We start from the raw sequence: 22,766 nt of genomic DNA, 5'->3' as shown, positions 1-22,766 counted from the left end.
TCAGCTCGTATAATATAAGGGATGTTTTCTTGGGAGCTTGAGGATCATAAATTGGAATCAAACACATATTTAAAATAAAATTATTCCAGGCATATTATGGCAACCACGGGATTGTTTTACGAACAACATTCTGTAGCTTAAATTTTCTACCGCATTTTCCAACATTTGTGGCTGAATGTCACGTATGATGTCTTCCAAGGTTGGAATCGTTGTTAGCTTGTCCGCTTAGACCAACGTCTTCAAAAACTCTCACAAAAAATATCTAAAGACGTCAAATCGCACGATATAAGAGGCCATCTTAATAAGTCTCGAGATAACATTGGCACCAAACTCTCCTTTCATAAGACGATAGTTTCGCGTGCAGTATGGCATACGGCATCATCCTGTTGAAACTATATGTCTTGGAGACAATGTTCACGCACTTTTGGCAACAAAAATTCGTTGAGAATCGCTCTGTACCGGATGCCATTGGCGGTGACATCTTGACATTCTTTATTTTTGAAGAAATATAGCCCGATAATACCTCCGGCCAATAATCCGCACCAAACAGTGCATTTTTCGGGGTGCTTCGGAAACTGATGGACCGCCTATAGATTGGAGTCGCTTCAGATGTGCACCAAGGCAGAAATTATTATTATTATGGATAACTTATATAGCAAATTTACAAAGTGATTATATAAAGATATATAATTAATTTTAATTTAAGAAAAATAATGTACTTTGTCACCACATGCTAAGGATTTATTCAAATGATTTAGAGAACAAGTGGGTTTTAAGTTTCTTCCGAAACATCACTTCACTCTCACAGATTCGGACCTCTGCTGGGAGAGCATTCCATGCCGTAAGGCCTGCGTTCGCAAATGCGCGTTCGCCGAATTTAGTGCGCTGTTTGCGTAGAGGTATAATAACTTTTCCTTTCGACGTCTACGTCTATGTAGCTGATCTAAGCGTAAGACGTCTGTCAGCTAGTTCATCATCGCTGAACACAATCTGACGGTAAAACAGTGGATCGACTGAAAACACCGATCTTAGAAATAAATTTCTACAATTTGTAAACGCTGCTCGGGTGCTAATTTTTTCATGATGACATGGCAAACAATACTGAACACAAAATAGCTGTCAGCTGCCCAATTGGCCATCAGCTATCACAGTGTGACCATGTTGAAAAAAACCTCTTAAAAAACATCATCTATACTATTTATAATGCACATGTGTATCAAGTTTAACATTTTTACATACGTTTATTTATTTAACACTTTATTTACATATACAATTTATTATTATACATATAAGGGCGGGCATATTGCCTTAAGGCAATTTCTTCCTACCTACCCAAACCGTTCAGTTTGAGAAAATTACGAATATTAAGTACATGGACGGACATATTAAATCTTACGATTTTATACAAAATTAAAAACAAAGATTAACAAAATTAAAAAATTAACACAATACGATGAAGAGGGGAAAGGGGATGGGAAGGAAAGAAGAAGGATAAAGGAAAAACTAAAACATTTAGATAATGACATTTCAATCTTGACTTAAATGTAAATAAAGAAGGACGTCATAGTGATTTCAGACGAACGAGATTAAGAGTATCTTTATTTCGCTAAATCGGGTACATATCACGTTGATCAAAATATAACACGTCATAAAAATTCAACATCAATACTTATTGGGGGGCCAGGAGAAAACGTATCCGTCAAATACTAAATCCAGATTAATTACAACAATTTTTTAATTTATTTAAAGTAAATACTTACACACAATTTACACCTCATCAAAACTCTTTATTTACACAATTTACACTTAATCACACCTTTTTTAAAAATAAATTTAAAATGTTGAACAATGTATTTTTTATCGATTCAAAAATGCCCCTCTCGATTCAAAATAAACAGAATAATAAATCAAATCAAAACTAAATTAGAAAGTTTATATTATTACCAAGAAAGTATCAGGCCAACCGCAAATATTATCGCAAATAAACTGAAGTAAACAGAAAACGAATTTTTAAAATATCAATCACTCAGCAATAAACCGTCTCAGATCAATGACTTGGTGGTTCTAGAGTAAAGAATTAATATTCTAGTATAGTAGAATTATTGTGAATATTTTACCTAGGTAGTAAAGTGTTATACAGATTTGTGTTCAGTGCTTGCTTTAGTTATATTTAAAAATAATTACAGAGCAGGGTAAGTAACCCCTGTTAATTATTTCAAGAATTTTTAAACAAACCAGCCGCGTGATACCCGATGAAGAATAGCCTATTTCAAACATATCTTAATCTAAACGGCACCAAAATCACTCGCAAACGAGTGGAGGCGTATAAAAAAAAAAAAAAAAAAAAAAAATCTAAACGGCACGGTAAAATTATAGTTGATTGACATTTATTAAATTATTTAGAACCTATTTAAATTTAACAATATTCATATTTTTCGTTTTTTTATCAAACTCCGCATCACGGCCACGGGACCACAACCCGATTAAAATAATATAGTAAAACATAACAAAAGAGATTTTAATGATAATTTTATCAAAATCATTACTTCAATTTAGCGAGTACTCTTAGATAAAAATCCTGCAAAAGGAAATCAACTGGAGATTAGTCGGTCTCATGGTGTACTGGTTATTGCGTTTACCAGGCATTAAATAAATAAATCATTGTAAAACAATAAATATCGATCCACCGTATTGTATTTTATCATGCCGTGGTGTGAAATGGGCCAATCAAGCGATATCACGCAGTGGGCTCGTGGTTTGCACGTGCACAGCGGTCCAGTCCGGTCCAACAAGTAAGAATTTCAAGAAGTGTAAAAATGAAAATATTTCATCCTCCGTTATAGAGTTTGGGAAAGATTATCCTTGGATAATTAGGTTTATAATAATAGAAATATGTTTATAAAATAAATAACATGCACGGTATAAAAAAACGCAATAAAACACAATTCCATAAATATATTTGATTTTTATTTCTAATATTTTTTCTTCACTTTACATACCTTTATATACTGTTTAAAAAAAATATTTTTTTATACATAACTAATAATGTTGCATGTATCAATCTTTTTCTATTTTGTTACGCTTGAAGTGACCGACCGAAATAAGATTTTCAGCCGAAACTAAATTTTGGCTTCTGTTCTAGTTTCGGCGGAAACCGAAACTTATTTAAATAAGTTAAAAGCCACTTCAAAACGCCCAAAATTAGGCGTTTTTATTGTTAAACCTTACGAGTTCATTAGAATAAGTGTGAAATAAAATACACAATTAAATAAAAGGCATAAATTTAATGAGTATTTTTTTTTAAAGCGCTTTTTGGTTCGTTTTTATGTTATACATATAACTTATATGCAACAGTTCGTCAGTGTACGCTATAGGAACTTTAACTTATTTAATTATAAAGGAATTACAAAAATTAAAATACGAAAGATTTTAGAACTACTAAATCGCCGGGAGCGTAGAACAACGACGCATGGGATTTTCTTCAACTTTGCGCGAGAGTGGTTTAAATTATTTTTTACACTTCGGCCCTTTTCACACATGCCACGCCAATCCACCCGGCCCGGTAATTTTCCGGGTACACCCTACAAAAGATGACACCTTTTATATGCGTTTGTAAGAAGTACTCGGTAAAATTACTGGGCCGGGGATTGGCGTGGCATGTGTGAAAAGGGCCTTTATGTCACAACTTAATAAGAACAAAAGTATACCATTTGATAATTGGGTAAGTTATATATACTTTCAAACCTGGAAAAAAGACTTTATCTAACTTTTTCAATATCAAATATAGAAGAAAGTTAATGTCCCATTTTTCGCACATTCGTCGTTGTTCTACGATCCCGACGAACTCAGAAAATAAGTCTAGTTTTTATTTTTTATGTTAGATAATAGAAACACAATAACTAATTATTTGAATGGACAACAATCCAATATCTGTAATTGTGCTAATTTTCTACTCGAGTACAGCTGAACGTAACCTGGCACATTACGAACGCAGGTTTCGGCTGAGCGGAAGTTACGGCCAATTTTTGGTCCGCCGCCGAAACTACTTTAACTGGCCGAAAACGATACCGAAACATCGGTCGGTCACCAACGCTAAGTTCTACTTTTTATTTTGGATTGCGGCATGCTTTATTGTTAGCAAACTTGTTATGTTGTTTTTTTTTAATTATTACTATATTTGTACTTACCTGTATTATTTATGTAAATGCCCCTTGAACGTATTGTAAAATTAAATTAAATTAAATAAAATTATGTAAACATTTTGTTTAATTTCACCAGAGAGAAAAACAACTCACTGAAACGTGGAAAAATATTCAAATCATCAGGCATAAAGCGTAATATTATTAATTTAATACAGGAAATTAAATTAACGATCGTGTATTACGTCTGACAGACGATAATTATTATAAACACTTAAATAAATAACCTTTTAAAAGATGGAAAAGTGTAAATAATGCTATAAAAACTTGGTCAAAGCAAAAAACTTGATTTTTTCTGCGGAAGTCAAACGCATTGGCTTGCTCAAAACTCACTGCAGAGAAAAATAAGCCGGAATTATGCTTGTGTACAATTTTAAGTAGATAGCATATAAAAAATAATCAAGAGTCTATTATTAAATGATCACAATGGTTCTAGATAGAACGGCCTTCAGGGAAGATGACCTACAATGCAGACAATACTTCTCAATAGACTCTCTACTGCTTATATTGTTGACTGGTATTTCAGGCATTACAATGGAAGGTTTAGCGATGTTTGTCGACACAGTCGACTCGAAGTTTCTAAACCGAAATTGGAATATTTGTAAAAAAATATCAGTGCCTTCCACATTGATAATACAATACAATAAATAAATATCCCAGCACGTCTTGCAGCTACAGAGCGCATGTTGGGATTCTAGTTCCTCGTTTCCAATTATAATCAATTCAAATTATCGCAGGAGGCTAAACTATCAGTTCACAACGGAGTTCTAGTTCCAACTCTAATGTATGGGAGCGAAGTATGGAATTGGAAAAATAATTATGAAAGTAGGTTGAATGCTGTCGAAATGCGATCCCTCAGGCGAATGTGTGGTAAAACGATGTGTGATAGGTGCACAAATGTCGAGATCCGTGAAGTGTGTAAGGCTGAGACATGCATTATTGACATAATCAAGAAAGGGGTGCTGCGTTGGTTTGGACATGTAGAGCGAATGGACAGCGAAAGGACGGCTAAAAGGATCTACGATGCAAATGTTGATGGATGTAGAAAACGAGAAAGACCGAGACGTGGCACGATCAAGTCCATCAAATACTTGAAGATGGACATGTCAAAAGTAGGAATAATCGGCGTGCGTGCATGAGAAGATGTATGAATGTAGAGGAAGCGAGGTCTGTATGCCAATATAGAGTTTTATGGCGTTCTATCCTCTCTGCCTACCCCTACGGGGAAACGGCGTGATGGTTTGTTGTTGTTGTTGTTGTTGTTGTCAAATTATTTTTCAATTCAATTTTAATTTAATTTTCTATTTTAATTTTATTTATTCATATATACAAATGTACATTACAAAATAAAATATCTTAATTTATACATATAGAATTAATGAAAATAAAAAGGAAAAATTACGTATATATTAAAATAACACATAGGTATATATAGCATCCAGAGAATAATATGTTACAAAAGTAAGAGAATCTTGTAACGAAAAACTCCCTCAGAGACGTGAAAAATGACAAAGTCCAGAGTAATATTGTTTAACATAAAGATAGCCCTTCCAACGGGCATAAGCATTAGCGGGTTGGTCCTTTATATTGGAATGTGGAACAGTCTATGCTGACGCTGTCTAGGGTAATTAATTATCCGTAATATAAAAGCTAATGCTCCGCATAATTTCAGGGTTGTCAATAATACCACCTAGCTAAATACACATTACTTCTGGTCTTCAAACTGCTGTAACCAAGCACACCCTGGAGGGACTCAGTGGGAACCATGGATAATATCCGCACTCCTACGTGTAGAGAAACCGAAGAAATTTCTTTTGAACCCTCGCCACCATAAGAGAGTACTTCAACTCACACGGTCCCCAAATCATCGAGCCACTCTCAAGTCTACTCGCACCAACGCGCAACAAGTTATAAAGAATTCTCAGTAATCGTTAATATATTAACAAAAACCCTGGCAATACGCAGGACGAATCCTAACATCTTCAACGAACTACTACAAACTGTTTCGATCTGATCATGAAATGTCAGACAACTCACAAAAGTAATGTCCAAATCTTTTTATAAATTTATGAGCTTGATTACAGCACGTCTTGCAGCTACCGAGCGCATGGCCGGTAAAAAATTTAGCCCCCATTTATACATTTTTAAAATTGACAAAAAAATCGTGAATTAATGAAATTAAAAATATATTTAAAAAAAATAATGATTCTTAAAAATGAGTAAGATTACAACACGTCTTGGAGCTACTAAGCGCATGGACGCTTGAAGTTCTAGACCTCATTTACAAAATATAGTTGATAACATTTACTTATCGTTAGCCCAAAGCAACAGTGAGATATCTCTGAAGAACATATTCTGAGATATTTGGACTTCGAGATGTGCAAAGGGTCTGAATGAATTAAATTATTTGAAGTCGATTATGAATACTATATTTTCACAATGTTAACTATCTAACGACAATATTTTATTATTTGAAAATATTAGTTTATTAACACATCTGCATGTGTATCTCAAAATCGGAAATTTCGGGTTTACCTCACTATTGCTTTGGGCTAGCGATATGGAAGCTAGATTATTAATCGTCGTGCAGCTACAAAGCGCATGGACGAGTGGAATTCTAGCAAGTTAAAATGATATCAATACATTTACAATAAATAAACGTAAACATAGAGCAAAGTAATAAATTTGTCAAGTGTTCATGCCAAGAAGTAAGCAATAAAAAAATATAAATAAAGCACTGTTTCAACATTATGGTCAACAAAATAAAGACAGATATCAGAAAAGAAGTTTTTGTAGATAGTGGGTAGATACCGCCGCCATATGGCCTAGTGGCTGCTTGATAATTCCTGGAAGATGGTTGATGCACATGTGTAGTTACAGAGGGATGGTGCCCATTTTGGTCCGTATTGTTTCGTTTTATGAGACGCAACATTCCAGCTCAATTTGCTTTTTTACATTAATGTTAGGCAAATTTAGGCAGTTTGATTGATCTATGAGGTGTTAACATAAATTGTGTCCGTTTTTAAAAATATGCACCAGAGGTAAAACAAATTGGTAAAGGGTTTTTTTAAATTTTATTAGGGCCTTTTACTAAAACATGACTTATCTTAGAATAAGTTACGTGCCCGACTTTTTGTGCCTACCGGTTTCAAGATGTACACGTCTCTTCGTCAGGACACTCACAACACCAAAATGCGAATACTAAAATACACTTTCACCTTTGCCATCACCGTAGTATACAATATGTTGTCCCTACGTAACGGCTTAAATATTTTGTTTTATTTGTAATGTTATTTTGATAGAGTAAATTCATTTGAATTTGACATAGAAAAGTCGATAAGTTATTATATACATTGTTATTTACATACAAACATTTATTGAAATGTTTAACTAATGTTGATGATTTCATTATTTAATTTTACAATACGCCCAAGAGGCATTTTCAAAAATTATACAGGTAAGTACAAACATAGAAAGTAATAATTATAAAAATAAACAACACATTTTTTTTGTATACATGTAGAAACAATAAAAAGCATACTGCAATGAAAAATAAATGTGGAACTTTGCACAAAAAAAAATATATATGGATATAGGAATAATGTTAGACTTAAAAAGCAAATTGTAAATAACTTGTTAATAATTTAAACAAAAAAATATACATATATATGTATAAAAAAATAGTATTAACAAATTGATGTTAAAAAAAAAAAAAAAAAAATAGTTTACGGTAAGTATATATAAGATAATAATATAATATATGGTACACAAAAATATTTGATAAATTAATTTCAGAAAGAGATAAGATAATAATAATACACATCAAAGACAGAGAAAAAATTGCATGAAAAAGAAAGTTTTATTGCGACTTTAATAATTAGTTTAAAACAGTGCATTTAACAACGTTTTACAATTAATAATTGTTGTATTAAAAATGTCTATATTACAAGCAAATTTGTTGGCTAAGGAATGTAAACGCGGAATCGGAGAGTTTCGTGCATAGTTAGTACCTACGTTTGTAGTTGCAAACAACTCCGTACTTCTAGTGACTCGATTCGGTATTTTGAAGTTAATAAGATTCAGGAGTTCACAACAATCGAGCTCCGAATTTAAAATAAAAAATAAAAAAAGAAGGTCATTTATTTTTCTACGATTTTCAAATAAAATTAAATTTAAAGTGTCTAATAGATACGTATAATTTATGTTATCTAGGGGAATATTTAATTTAAAATTTACGAATCTCAAATACTTTTTTTTGATTCTCTCTATGTTTCTCATGTGAAATTTTTACTGGGGAGACCACAGAGTGGAATTATATTCTAATTGACTACGAACTAATGCTACATACAAAATATTTATTACTTTAAGCGAATTAAAGTCGTTGACAATGCGAAACAGGAAACCTAATGTTTTCATGCTTTTGTTTGTTATGTTGTTAATATGGTTAACGATGTTTAGTGTTATTATTTTATAAATTGTATTTATATTGTGGTATCTTTTACTGTTTGTGAACTGAAAATAAATAAATAAAAATTAATATTAATGCTTGAAAAAAAACCTTTCCAAAAGCGAATAAAAATAATGACGAAAAATAAAGGTACGATATTACATTGGAATAATATTATGCATAATACGCGAAGATATTGAACCAAATTATAATCTGCATCATAGTTATTAATAAATAAATAGATACAAATATTTTCGCTGATTCCTGTACGGACAGGCGAGAGATAGTTATGCAAAATTATTCTAATCCTATTGATATTATATTTGATATTTTGCAGATCATGCTATTTGCACATATAGAGCCAAGATCGCCAAAACATCGTAATAGACAAAACAATATTTTACAGGAGAACAGTGAAGAACTTTAGCCCTACGGGAAATAAGATAGAAAACAAAAATTCTGAAGCACGGTAAAAGTTAGAGCATTAAATTGTGCGGCAAAGTTTCTAAAAAAGGTACGAAAAAATAACTAAAAACGAACTACTTTGAACGACGTTATCAATTCATATAAATCAACCAATGATAAGAGAGTTGGGGAAGATTTCCAGTTTACGATAATTCGACGTACAAATCGGAAGAACCGACCGAGAAGAAGCGGAAGAGAACTTGAGACGTCACAAGCGCAGTAATTTCATAAATACAAAACTTCAAAAAATCATTGTGCTGATAATACGATACATAAAAATTAAAAATAATATTTTTTTGTCTTAGTTTGATAGTCTATTAACAAATAAATATAATATATATATAATTTTAAAAAACGACTGAAATTCCTCATTAACATGGAGAATGAGAATTGAGAATCAAACTCCGTTTTGACTATTTATTTGATTGATGTCAATAAAACAAATATTCGTCACTGTGGAAAATGTATATTGACTGTTTTTACAATTTAAGTTTCTATGTACTCTTATTTTACATATGCATTGTATGTAAAAAGTGTTGTTTTTTTCCCAAATAAAAAAAAAGAACTTGGTACCTCATACCAGCACTTTTGCCGATTGGGAATATTTTGTACAAATAAAATATGCAATGTAATGTAATACGAAAAGTTTAAAAACATTGTATTTTGTCATAAACAGGTAAATCTAAATCTAATCTAAAGTGTATTTATCTGTATCTCCTTAAGAAGAATAAATATTACCCTGTAAACTATTGCTCGAGTCGTCGCGCGTCGGTTACGTTGTTTTGGCGATATCAGCTCGATAATATCCATTATAATATTATTTTTTGCGAATATGGTAGCCAAACAAAATAAATAACAACAATATAAAAGTTTAAATTAAAATACTAACATGTTTTATCAAATATTCCAGCGCTATTTTAACTATATAACTTATATAGCGCCATTAGTACCGTGAATATAAGATAACTTCCCTAATCAGTAATAATACTTCAAGGGCGCTTACAAAAGTTGTTATTCGTATGTATATTTTAATTTGACTTAAAATATATAATTCAATGATGTAATAACTTATATTTACACATAAGTTACTAATTAAAGTCCACTTCCACTTATTTTTTCGACCAATTAGCACTTTCACCCTCTAATGGGCATCTTTAGACAGGTAAATATTATACAGAGTATAAAAAAAAGGGGAAGTGTACAAAGTATTTTTAATTAGTAACTTATATGTAAATATAAATATATTACATCATAACAATGGAATTCCACTAAGAATTGTCAATAAATAATTTAAATCATATAATTTAAGTTAAACTTTTTAGTAAAACAATTTATCGTCTATTCAATTCTAAACTATCCAAAACGCAAATTTTTCGAAATGCTTTTTTTTTACATAATATGATTCTCTGGACCTTACTTATAAATCGGGTATAAAATTAAGCTTAAGAATAGTGGTAGAATAATGATGGTATGGCAAAAAGTATTACTTATAAACCTCGCGTAGAGTTAAACTCGGTTTAAATCTGGGATAGCGACCTTAGAAACTTATACCTGCACATTATGTGGTATAACGCTGGAATAAGCACGCGATCTGTCAAAAGTCATATTTTTCGGTAATCAAAATGAATAGTTTATCAGTTTTTTTTTTCAATTTCAAACTATTTCGAAGTCCTGCGACCTTCTCAATGCGATTTCAGAGTGATTTTTAATTATTTGTTTAAATAATATCTGAAATGTTTGTATGTGTTTTAATTGATTGTTATAAAAAAGAAACACGAATAAACTATAGAATTCGTTTTTAACTTCTCCTCTTCTTCCTAATTTTGATTTCTTTTTCGAACGGTTTTCTCCGTGTTCTCGATTACACTGACAGTAGTCTCGATTTGACTTTGACGTTTGTTTGTGTTGTTATAAAAGTTACTGCGCACGCGCACATATCTGTATCACATGACTGTTTAAAAAAAAAAGCATGTAATAACCTGTGAATTGTTATTATAGGTAATAAATATTTTTTATAAGTAAGCTTTTTTTATATCAGTTATAAATAGTAATACCGGGTATAGTTATTTCTTAATATGAACCTGGTATAAGGAAATCTAATAAATAAGGCCCCCCTGTGAAATTTCCTTCCTTTCTGTACAATCTGAAATGCTACGTATGCAATACTTTTTAAGTTATTCAATAATTTCCGTTTATTATAAACGCCAAATACTCAAAATCATTAATCTAAACATTCTAAACTATCCTAAACCCCTAGGGTGCTCTTGAAAGGCAATTGGACGTAGTTATGCAGAAAGCAGCCAGCCATAGAAAAGTGAAACTGAGATAATAGCACCTTTATGAAACGAGTGAATAATCACATTTACACAACAGTTGGAATGTTTTTGACTTTGACGCATGTTAAACAATGAATTTATTAGTTTTTTTTTTAATATTACGAACAAGAATTTTATTATGTATTTGACCTGTTTTAATTATTCTTAAAGTACCGTCAGATTTTCCTAGTGCTGTAAGTGTTTTTTGCAAAGAGTAAAATGCCGTTTTTGTGATCGACACTATTTTCAGAAGGTGATTATTACAGTTTTTTTGTATGAAAGCGGTCTGGCTGTTTTAAGCAGAACATAGCATTGACCCTACTGCGCCCGATAGCACTGATATCTATTTTTTTCAAAATTGTAGACTGGCTGCTTTCTGCATAACTACGTTCAATTATATCAATTCTTCGCAGGATTAATAAATAACACTCTACAGCCGTTAATAAATAAATAATATTTATTGATTTATATGGCACCATTTTCTACAAAATAACTTCAACCCCTTACCATATACAGAGCCATATCTGGATTGAAGTATAAAACTTAATATGCATTGTTCTATATTCACAAGACAGCCCTCGCGTAAGCATGTTATAAGTGCATGAAGTGCCGAATATGGCCAAGTTATACATTGGATTTTTTATGCTATATATATATGACCCGATTAATTTTACTTGCCAATTAAAAAAAATATACATTTATAATTTTTCATGGAATATTTCAAGTCTCCACCATAACATATATTTTTTTAAACAGAAAAAAAACTCATACGGTAAGGGGTTAAGAACGCTGTACATTAAAGATCTCGAATGTTAAAATAATATGTACTGTATCTCTTTACAAATTTAACTACAAAGTTCCTTTATGTATTTCTTAATCGCTACAGACATCTATATGTACCTACACATAATCTATAGACATAAATTTAAATAATTTTTAACAGAGTTTAGTGGGTATTAAAAAAATAAATAATTATTAGTATAGTAAAATAAGCCAAGACAACTTTGTTTTTAACCCCTGTTTTTTTATAGGGACCGGTTTCAAAGCTATACAAGCTTATTTATCAAGGTATACTTAACGAATGAATTCTATCGTATTTTATTTTATCAGAAGTATGCGGTGCATGGAACTAATAAATCAAGTATTTTTGTATTGTAAGGATGGTAATGTGAGATGGATACGCTCAAAACTAGACAGATAAGAACTAACGAAACTAGACAAGGTGTCGCGAAAGCGATGAAACCGGTCACTGGTTATTTCCAAATTTGTGGATTTAACTATCACTCGTCTTTTATTCTAAAATAAAAAAAGTTCTAAGGTTGGGTTTGATTTCCGTCTCCTTTGAAAATTAGGGTAATTTTGCTTTTGCTTCCACAGATTTACTGATCTTTAATTACACGAAGGAAAGATTATCAGTTTTACGCTTTGAACGTACTTTAAATCTGACGCGTGTATAATTGAAAATTAGGGTAATATTGCTTTTTGAAAATTAGGGTAATATTGCTTTGAAAATTAGGGTAATATTGCTTTTTGCTTCCACCGATTTACTGATCTTTAGTTACACGAAGGAAAGATTATCAGTTCTACGCTTTGAACGTCATTTAAATCTGACGCGTGTATGTTAGCCACACAACGTCAAGTTACTACGAAGTTCACCATATGTAAGAGGGACCGGTTTTTCTACCAACTAAATATGTACATAAATATAAGACTATTTGGATTTACAGCTATTCTGTTGTCCAAAAGGTACCGTACCTATCTTATTATCATGGCACTGTCAACATTGCTGAATACGAAGTAGTAAATATGGCCTATTAACCTTAGGAGGTGTGGAATTTGTGTTTTATCGTAGGGTTAATAAAATTTATGCTAATACATACATAAAAAACGTGTAAAAAGAGATGATCAAATTTACTGTAAGTGGGATTAATTACGGACATAAAATAATTTCGCGCAAATTTAAGCGGAACAAAGCGAAACAAATTGGGTACCGAATAGCAAATTTTTAAAGGAATATTTTCATGATGATCTTTAAAAAACTATGTTTCAACACGCTTTTCCAACCTACAAACTAAAGTACAGAATTGAACGTAGTTATACGGAAAGCAGCCAGCCATAGAAAAGTGAAACTGAGATAATAGCCATTTTGTGAAAAGAGTGAATTATAAAATCTACACAAAAGTTTGAATGTTTTTGACTTTAACAAACGATAAACAATGAATACATAAGTTTTTTTTCTATATTACAAACAAGAATCTTATTGTGTATTTGACCAGTTTAAAAGAGTTTTAAAGTACCATAAGATTTTTCTAGTTTTGTGGGTGTTTTCTGCAAATTGAGAAATACCGTTTTTGTGATCGACACCTTTTTCCGGAGGTGATTAATACAGTTTTTTTATACGAAAGCGGTCTGCTGTTTTAAGCAGAACATAGAATCGACCTTACTGCACCCGATAACATCAATATCGCATTTTTCCGAAATTGTGGACTGGCTGCTTTCTGCATAACTACGTTCAATTGAAAATATTTGGTATTTAAAAAAAAAACTTTGTGTGGATTTTTTCCATAAATTAAAATGGAAAATTTTGTATAAATTATCTAGTAGAAATATCGCAGTCTCTCCAAAAAAGATCTCCAAAAAACTATTTTTCACCACTCTTTTCAAACTATTTCCTAGAAGCTAAAGTACTCACCTTTTAAAGAAACTTTGTGTAGATTTTTCCTACTACTACCATCACGAGAATGGAACGCCACACACGTCTATCCTGGAATACATTCCTAGCTTCTTCCACATTCATACATCTTGTCATACATGCCCTTCGGTTCTGTCTGCTTTTGACATGACCAGACTTAAGATTTTGGTTTATCTGATCATGCCACGTCTTTTTTGGTCGTCCTCGTCTCACTTTGCCGTTCATTTTCGCCATATATACTTGTTTAACCATTCTTTCGTCGTCCATTCGTTCTACATGACCAAACCATCTCGGAGACCCTTTCTTAATCTTATCGATTATACTTGACTCAGATTAACACTCTCGCCTGGTTTCATCATTCGTAACCCTGTCATACATTGATTTCCCACACATTCGTATAAGAGATCGCATTACAACCGCGTTCACTCGGCTTTCTTCCTTCCTCTGTCAGTTTTATGTTTCACTTCCATACATAAGTGTTGTATTAGCAATTACTGCGCTTAGTGCGCCGTTCATTTTGCTGCCCGCATTCAATCTCCTTTTAACATCTTTTTCTACTCTTCCATCTCTTGAAAACATGTTTCCCGGATACACAAATTCTTCTTCTTGTTCGAGACATTCGTTGTTTACATTATTACGCAGTCAGTAACCTCACTTCCCCTTTCAAATACCATCACTTTTGAGTTACTTTCGTTCATCGCCAATTCGCTCTCCAGGCAAACATCATAAATTCTAGACTGTTTTTTTGCAAATCCTTGTTGCTGCTTGCTAACATAACTGCATCATCAGCATACAACAAGCAGCTTGTAGATTTTCCCCATTAGTTATAATGGGAAATTTTCCATGAATTATCTACTTAAAATATCGCAGTTCTGTTTGACATTCACCATTCTGTCTAATTGTTAACATTCACGTTCACATTTTCTTAACTCTTCCATCTGTTGATTTTTATGAAATGAAAGAGCTGAAAACTTTTTTTTTATGTAGGTGAAAGTAGCAACTGTCATTCGCGGGGATAATTGTACGTGTGGATGATTATTTTGATGTTTCGGCCCGCAACTCGGGAGGAAAATTGGCAATCTGTACTAGACTAGAAAAAGGTTGCCCAAACCTGTACTATATAAAGGTAAGTCATACGCTTCAATTATTGGCCACCGAATTATAATTTATGCAAAAAATAATCGATTAAACCTATAATTACAGTAGGTACTTAAATCTTTAATAGCTATGAATACAATACAATTAAAGGAAAAATGCTGTTAAAAAGCCATTGTTTTTTTATTAAAGAGCAAACACGACAAATATGAAATGTTTATGAGTAATTCTAAGAACTAAGGTTAAGTTTTACAACTTAATAAGATTTGCTTAGTTATGTAGGTAATAGAGCTAATGGATCTTCATTGGATAAAATGAAATCTATAAAATAGCAATACTCGTATATACTCAAGTTTTACACACATCTTTTTTTTAAATTGTTTTTTTTATTTGATTATTTTTCCATACATATATTACTACAAAGAAATATAATTACAAAATACACTTTAGAAAAATACATCTTAAAATTAAGCTATAACATGAATTGGAAAAAATGCCCACAAAGACTACAGCGTCTGAGCGTGGACCATTCTTTTTTTAATTATTAAAAAGTTTATAGCACATATATATGGTATGACATGACCATGAAAAGAAAAATAAAAGAAAAGAAAAACCAAATTAACATATGCTGAAATTACGAAAATATTATTTATTTGCAGTATGCATTTTTTTAAATATTTTTTTTTAAAGAATGTGTCTATCTGCTCCTTCCATGCTAATCCAAGACCTCAAAACCTACTTTAAACTGTGCCAGTGATTTAATGTACTGTAGTTCCATGGTTAGAAGATTGAAAGATCTTGGACCAACATGTAAGGAGTGCCTCTGCGCGAACTTAGTTCTGCATCCTGGAACTGACAGTATACTATCGGATCTATTACTAATACGATTTAAATTATTACTAAACAATTCCCTATTCAAGTAAACATATTTCAGGCACTGAAATAAATATAACTTTCTAAAACTAAGGAGTCCACTATCTACGTATAATTTATTACTAGGAAATAATCTATGTTTTTTGTAAATGTATGCATATAATCAAAGCTGTGAGAAAACTTCATAATTCATATTTATATATAAGATATTACAAATCCTGAAAAATGTCCGGTCAAGTGAGCAATTCAAAATTTAAAAAAAATCACTATGTATTACAATGGACTACGTACTAGAGATGGAAAAAAATGAAACAGTCATTCTTCCGAAACAGTTACAACAGTTTTCAGTCGGCCTCACGGTGTACTGGTTAGTGCGGTTGCTTGACATTAAATAAATTAAATAAAAAAAATCGATTCACAGTGTGTTATTTTACCGTACCAGGTGGATATTTGTAATTTACTCGACGCTCGATACGCGACGTTGATGAATAATTAAACTAATGCGACATAAACCATAAACAATATTAACAAAAACAAAAAATACAATTTATTCTCAACTTTTTTACCGCTCTTAAACAGTTTGCACTTTGTTCTTTACAGCTTACAGCATATTCAATTTCTGCCAACGCCGACGTCACAGTACGAATAAACATGCGTGAGTTTTTATTTTAACGAGGATGTTTTTTTTTCAAATAAAATAATCGTTATTAAAAGTAAATAATTAGTTTTAAACTATTTGTATATTCAACTTTCAAAAAGCACATACCGTTTTTGGATATATTATATAAGACAAATCAGAACCACTCTCGATAGACAGATTCGATATTGATCAATAAAGTAAACCAAAATGCTCAATTCATTAATCGCGGAAAAAGGCACGAAAAGAAAGTTAATCTGAGACACAATAGAAAGTATGTTTGTGCAAATCGACATTAAAATATTACGACCGCTTAAGATTGATTTTTACCGAGTACCGAGTTACGAAACTACTTAGAGAGGTTAAAAATGGCAGAAAAAAGTTGCGAATGCTGTATTTGATTTACAATAAAGTAACCCTAACGATTATGTTTTATTTGTAGGGTTTAAAATAAAATACGACTGATATACACGCCATTGCGAAAAATTCGTAAGATAGCCAATGAAAAGAAAATAGTTATTAAAAGATCTATTTAAAACGAAGTAAGTTTTAGAATACGGGCATTTATTAAAGTTTAAAGAGGTTTAAAATGACGAAATTCAAGGTTACGGAAAATTGGATATTACGCGCGATAAAAATTAGAACATTAAATTGTACGGCGAAGTATCTTGAAAATGTATGAAAAAAATCACTGACAATATTATTATTATTATTATTCCTTAAAGGCAGGCAGCCTTTGCTGATGCGCCTATATCTCGTATACTGCATTTTGTCCAAGTTCTTCTTCCTTCAAAAAAGCATCTAAACGGTTTTTTAACTAGTTGACTGAAATGGGTTGGACAACTAGGCTTGGCCATTTATTCTAGTCTGAAACTAACCTGCTGAAAAGGAAGTTTTTTTTTGAAAATTAAACATTTTTTTTTCTTTTAATATTGGGTTAGTTTGATAGTTTATTATCATTTAAAAAAAAACACTGAACTTCCTCATTGTATATGAACAACTGATGAATTAAATATTATGGTACACGAAAATAGTATTTTTCGGATGTTTTCTACATCCATCCACATTCGCATAGGAAATCTTTTTAGCCGTTCTTTCACGGTCCATTTATCACATGTCCACGTTGCTCTACTTGTCCAAACCAAGGCAGAACTCATCTCTTGATTTTCGCTGATAATGCTCATCTCAGTCTTACATAATGTGCGGATCTCGGCATCAAATGCTTGAATTCTGTGTACCTAACGTGCAAATTTTACCACACATAAAAAACAGAACTTGGAGAAAATCATATCCGATAACGATCTTCCCATAAAATTATCACTAAGAATAAATGGACGATTTAAAAAAAAAAAATAACGCGAAAGGCTCCTTTTTTAGAGGCTTGTCAGCTGGTGCAAAGGCAGTTGTTAAAAAATACAAAATATTACCCTATTGGTAATTTTCTTTTTAATATGCATTTGTTGTGATGAACCACAAAGACACGGCTTAAACATACATACAGTCCCAGTCAAATCGGATCTCAACTAAATTCTCACATATTTCGTTCAACATCCCTTAATTTTAAAATCAGAAAGTATAATATGTAGTATTAGCTTAATTAGAATGTAAGTTTAAGTAAATTTAATTTAAAATTGACCCCTTAGGGTGATTTTTACAAAAATGACATATATAAATTAGCCAAATACTATTACATTATTACATGGAACACAACAACTATGTTTTCAAAAAATGCATTTCAAAAGCATGAAAAATGGGATAGAATAGTAACATTATTAATTTATTGATCGGCATTTACTTCATGATGAGTTATAATAAAGTAAAAAGGTTGTTATTGGTGTTACACTTCTACTCTATAAAATATTCAACTATAGTTTTGGGAGAGCTATATCATCCGACGATGGGAGTAGTGCTCTCCCAAAACTAGGGTTGTTTTCTTTTAATAGAATAAACGTGTAACACTAATAACAAAAAATACTTGGTAAAAATACCTACACTTCCATTTGTTTATTTGACCAACTAGCGCTTTCACTTTTCACTCTTTCACTCTAATGGGCATCTTTAGACTGGTAAATATTATACAGTATGAGGATCATTTATCTTAAGTTTAGGTTAAACATTTAAAAAACAAGTTGAAAGACATACAATAATACTTCAATGAAACAGAATGGGACAAAGCTGTTCGATACATGTTGTTGGCGGTATACAGTAAGGGAGGATTCTATTCTATAAAACTGTTTATTGCAATGTACAGGGTTAAACTAAGGGGGCTAATAAGGGTGAGTTTTTTTATTTCTATCTGCAGATTTATTAAATTCATATTGCTATTCTTTTTAATTATATTAATTTCTAAAGCTTCTAATCTATCTAACTGTAGGAAATTACAATTGCAAATTACATCAAGTACTGCCAAAAAATAACTTTTTAACGTTACACATTTTCTACAATATAATATTATCAGCAAAAAAATACGCATTACAAAAAATACATCTGAAAAACTAATGAAGAGACCGCAATTTGGAAAAAAATTCCCACAAAGAGTCATCGTAAGCCATTCCATAAAAAAAAAATATTACTCTGTAGTTATTGTACCTAAATATAATATGATGCAACAAGAAACTAATTTATACAGAAATACATAAGTTTTTGTACCTAGTTCATAAGAAAAAATTACCTAAATTTTTTTGCATAAAAAAACAGGAAAAAACAACACAATCAAGAATAGGCAGAATAGACAAACTCATACTTATGACTCAAAACATACAAAGTAAAGAAGAAAAAAACTAAGATTAGAGTATGTTGCTATAACACATACAACATGACTAAAAAAAACTATTAATAACAAAGTTTTCGTTTCATAATAATTCACTTGGATAGTAGCACTTAGTTATTTTTAAATAACACAAACAGAAAACATTATCTGATGAAATAAATTGACGATTACTACGCCGAGGAAAGATAAACAATAGAAAGTTTGGCAGTAGCGAGAACTTTAACTACGCGTAGTGAAATAAAGCCTAATTTACGCTAATTAGACTTCACACTTTTTACAAACAGTGGTAAATAATCTTGGCGGTCATGTTATTGGTATAATTATTATTCGGGATATTTTTTATAGCGTCATTTTTGTGAAAATCACATTAAGGGCGCTGTACAATAAACATCTCACTACGTCTTGCAGCTACAGACCGCATAGACGATGGGGATTCTAGTGTATCGTTCCCAATTATGCTAACTTTTGATAATAAACACTAGCTCGATTACAACACGGCTTGCAGCTACAGAGCGCACGGAGTTTAGGATAAAACTTAAAACCCACTTGTTCTGTAAATAATTGGAATAAATCCGTAGCATGTGATAACAAGGAAAATTGTTTTGTTTAAATTACAAATTTAAAAAGATAAAATGAAATTTATTAGTTTGTAGAATTATTTATATAATAACTTTGTAAAGCGCTCTTGAAATATTATATTAAAGAAATGACGCTATACAGAGTGTTCTTTAAACCCTGTCACATCCAAAACCACGATGATCAGTTTGGGCAAAAATACATATTAGCATATTCAAAAAAATATTTAGAAGGAAGAAAATTTGTAAAAATTAAATATTAAAAAGAACATATGGTTGCTTACTTCTTCAGGGAAGAAGCGAGGGGGGCGTGGCCGCGCGGTTAACGTTGTGTCAGACTCCCCCCCTCCCTCCTCGTTTCACCCCTGCAGAAGTTGGCAACCATTTGATTTTAAAAAAAATTTTTTTTTTAATTAATTCGTTTTAAAAAAATATTTTAATGCGCCAATGTGTATTTTTTCTCATACTGATCATCGGGATTTCGGATGTGACAGGGTTTAAAGAACATCCTGTATACGTTATCCATAATAATAATAATAAATAAATAAAGTATATTTTATTTGCTAAATGTTATAGCTCTTTGTCAAGAAACATTCCAATTGAAAAATGTATTTTATGCGCTGAATTATGTATTACCATATGTGTATATTATTTATTAAAAAAAGTTCTTTGATAAAAAAAAAACTTGTAAAATGTATTCTTTGGCACGGGATTTACCAGTGAGGAATATGTTATAACGAAATCATTTATATTTTTTAACAATGAAATACTTAATAAATAAATCAGATACCTGGGTTGATAGAAGACCAATTTATTTATTTTTCGCAGTTTAGGTCCAATGATCAAGAAAAGCAACAACACATTGAAATTTTAAGATCTAAGAGAAGAATTCTAGTTAGATTATACAAAAATACATTGCCAATCTCTTATCTTTCTATTGTAATCGAATATCTGGTTCGATAAATTATATTAAATTACTCGTAGCAACTTATTCATTTTTTCCAGTCCGGTGGTCCGAAAAAAACTGTTTTATTATAATGGATCTAGAAACGAAAAAAATGAAAAATAAAACGTTAGTAGTAACCTTCCGTATTTTCCGGATAATGCTCCGTTGACGTCGGAGCAGGGTCTTCCCGCAATACCTCAGGGTTCGGAGCCAGCGGGAGGGTCTCCCGAGCAGCAACATCCCGGAATAGGGAGTCACCAGCTGCCACATGTCCGCCAGGATGGACTTTCCTTCAACAGTAGTGACCAGCATGGTGCAACAACATCACCAGAAACGAATCTTAGCGAGTAGTTGGGAAATTAACCAAAATGTGCATTTGTTATTTCAATTTTTATCATTCACTTATTTCATACAAGGCTCAATACTGATACTTCACTTATTAATTAAGTTCAATGCTAATAATTCACTTATTTCATATTGAGCTCAGTGCTGATTATTCACATATTTATAAGGTTCAATGCTGATAATTCACTTATATCACATTAGGCTTAATGCTGATAATTCACTTATATTTTAGGTTGAATGCTGATAATTCACTAATTTCATATTTGTTTTAACAGTGAAACCAAAACCACTTATTTCATATTAGGCTCAGTATTTATAATTCACTTATTTTATGTTGGTTTTAATAATAATGAGTAACTTTTTCATGAATAACTTTCAAAATTGATAATTCACTCCACTTGCACTTGCATAGTCTCACAAAAGTTACGATTACCCTTTTCCTCAGAAAAGTCTAAAATTAAGAAGTTGAAAAATTTTTTCTGGTGTTTTTCTTATTGGTAGCTAAAAATGTATAAAAAATAACGTTAAAAACTGGTAGCTAACACTTAAAAACGATGAATGTGTATATTCACATTACAGGTAACTTTGTACGTTAAGATAACTTTGATTAAAACCATCAAAATAACTAATGCCTAGCAATTTCGGAAACGCAAGCCATTTGTTTTTCAAGAGGATAACAATGAAGAACTTCAGCCCTACAGGAAATGGATACAAAAAATGTTTTCTTGAGCGGGGTAAAAATTAGAGCATTCAATTATAGTGCAAAGTTTCTTGAAAATGTACGGAAAAAATAATAAAAAATATTTTAATAAAAACGCACTACTTTGAATGACGTCACTGGTTCGTGTGAATCAACCTATGATCTGAGGGCTATGGAAGAATTCCGATCTGCTTGTCGCTTCTGGACCAATGGGAAGAACTGAATGAGAATAAGCGGAAATGAACCTCTGACGTTACACGCGGAGTTATTTCAGAAATATAAAACCTTCAAAAATCGTAGCGCTGATAATACGATACATAAAAATTGAAAAAAAAAATTGACCTAGTTTAATAGTCTATTAACAAATAAAAAAAATGTAAAAAAAACCACTGAACTTCCTCATTTAATCTTTAAGCTTTATTAAAATCAACAAAACTGGCACGATATTTATGATTATATTTCATTATATGCAAGATCACAAAATTATACAACTGTACAGAAATTTTGGATTAAAACTTTTAAAATCATTTGTAACGATGAAGAAAGATCTTGCTTTACGACCACGCTTAACTTTATTAAACTCGCGACTTCGATACTATGATATCATTTAATTGCTAAAATATTATGATTTAATAATAAACATTGAATGATTCCATGCAAATGCAATCAATGTTAGAAATTAAAGTGAGTCATAGAATTGAGTCAAT

The 22,766-nt window shown here is 31.5% G+C and overlaps 1 protein-coding gene across 5 annotated transcripts in view; it reads right to left on the bottom strand.

The window, feature by feature from the left end:
• The window catches only part of LOC148272168 (protein fem-1 homolog CG6966), a 219,742-nt gene that overhangs the window by 16,622 nt on the left and 180,354 nt on the right, over positions 1-22,766 (bottom strand). Inside the window, exon 1 of one of the 5 annotated variants that reach the window (XM_088240420.1) lies at positions 21,153-21,860. The exons of the other annotated variants lie outside the window; for them this stretch is intronic. Within the exon in view, the coding sequence (XP_088096546.1) occupies positions 21,153-21,326 (174 nt within the window). The 5' untranslated portion in view covers positions 21,327-21,860. Of the gene's footprint in view, positions 1-21,152; positions 21,861-22,766 lie in introns of those variants that run through there. 5 annotated transcript variants of the gene reach the window in all.

This window comes from Micrasema longulum, unplaced genomic scaffold (genome assembly GCF_059751315.1).
Source record: "Micrasema longulum isolate JH-2025_06_02 unplaced genomic scaffold, ASM5975131v1 h1tg002448l, whole genome shotgun sequence".
Taxonomy (NCBI): Eukaryota; Metazoa; Arthropoda; class Insecta; order Trichoptera; family Brachycentridae; genus Micrasema; species Micrasema longulum.
Note: the sequence above shows the minus strand (reverse complement) of the source record. Positions and strands in the feature narration are given on the sequence as shown.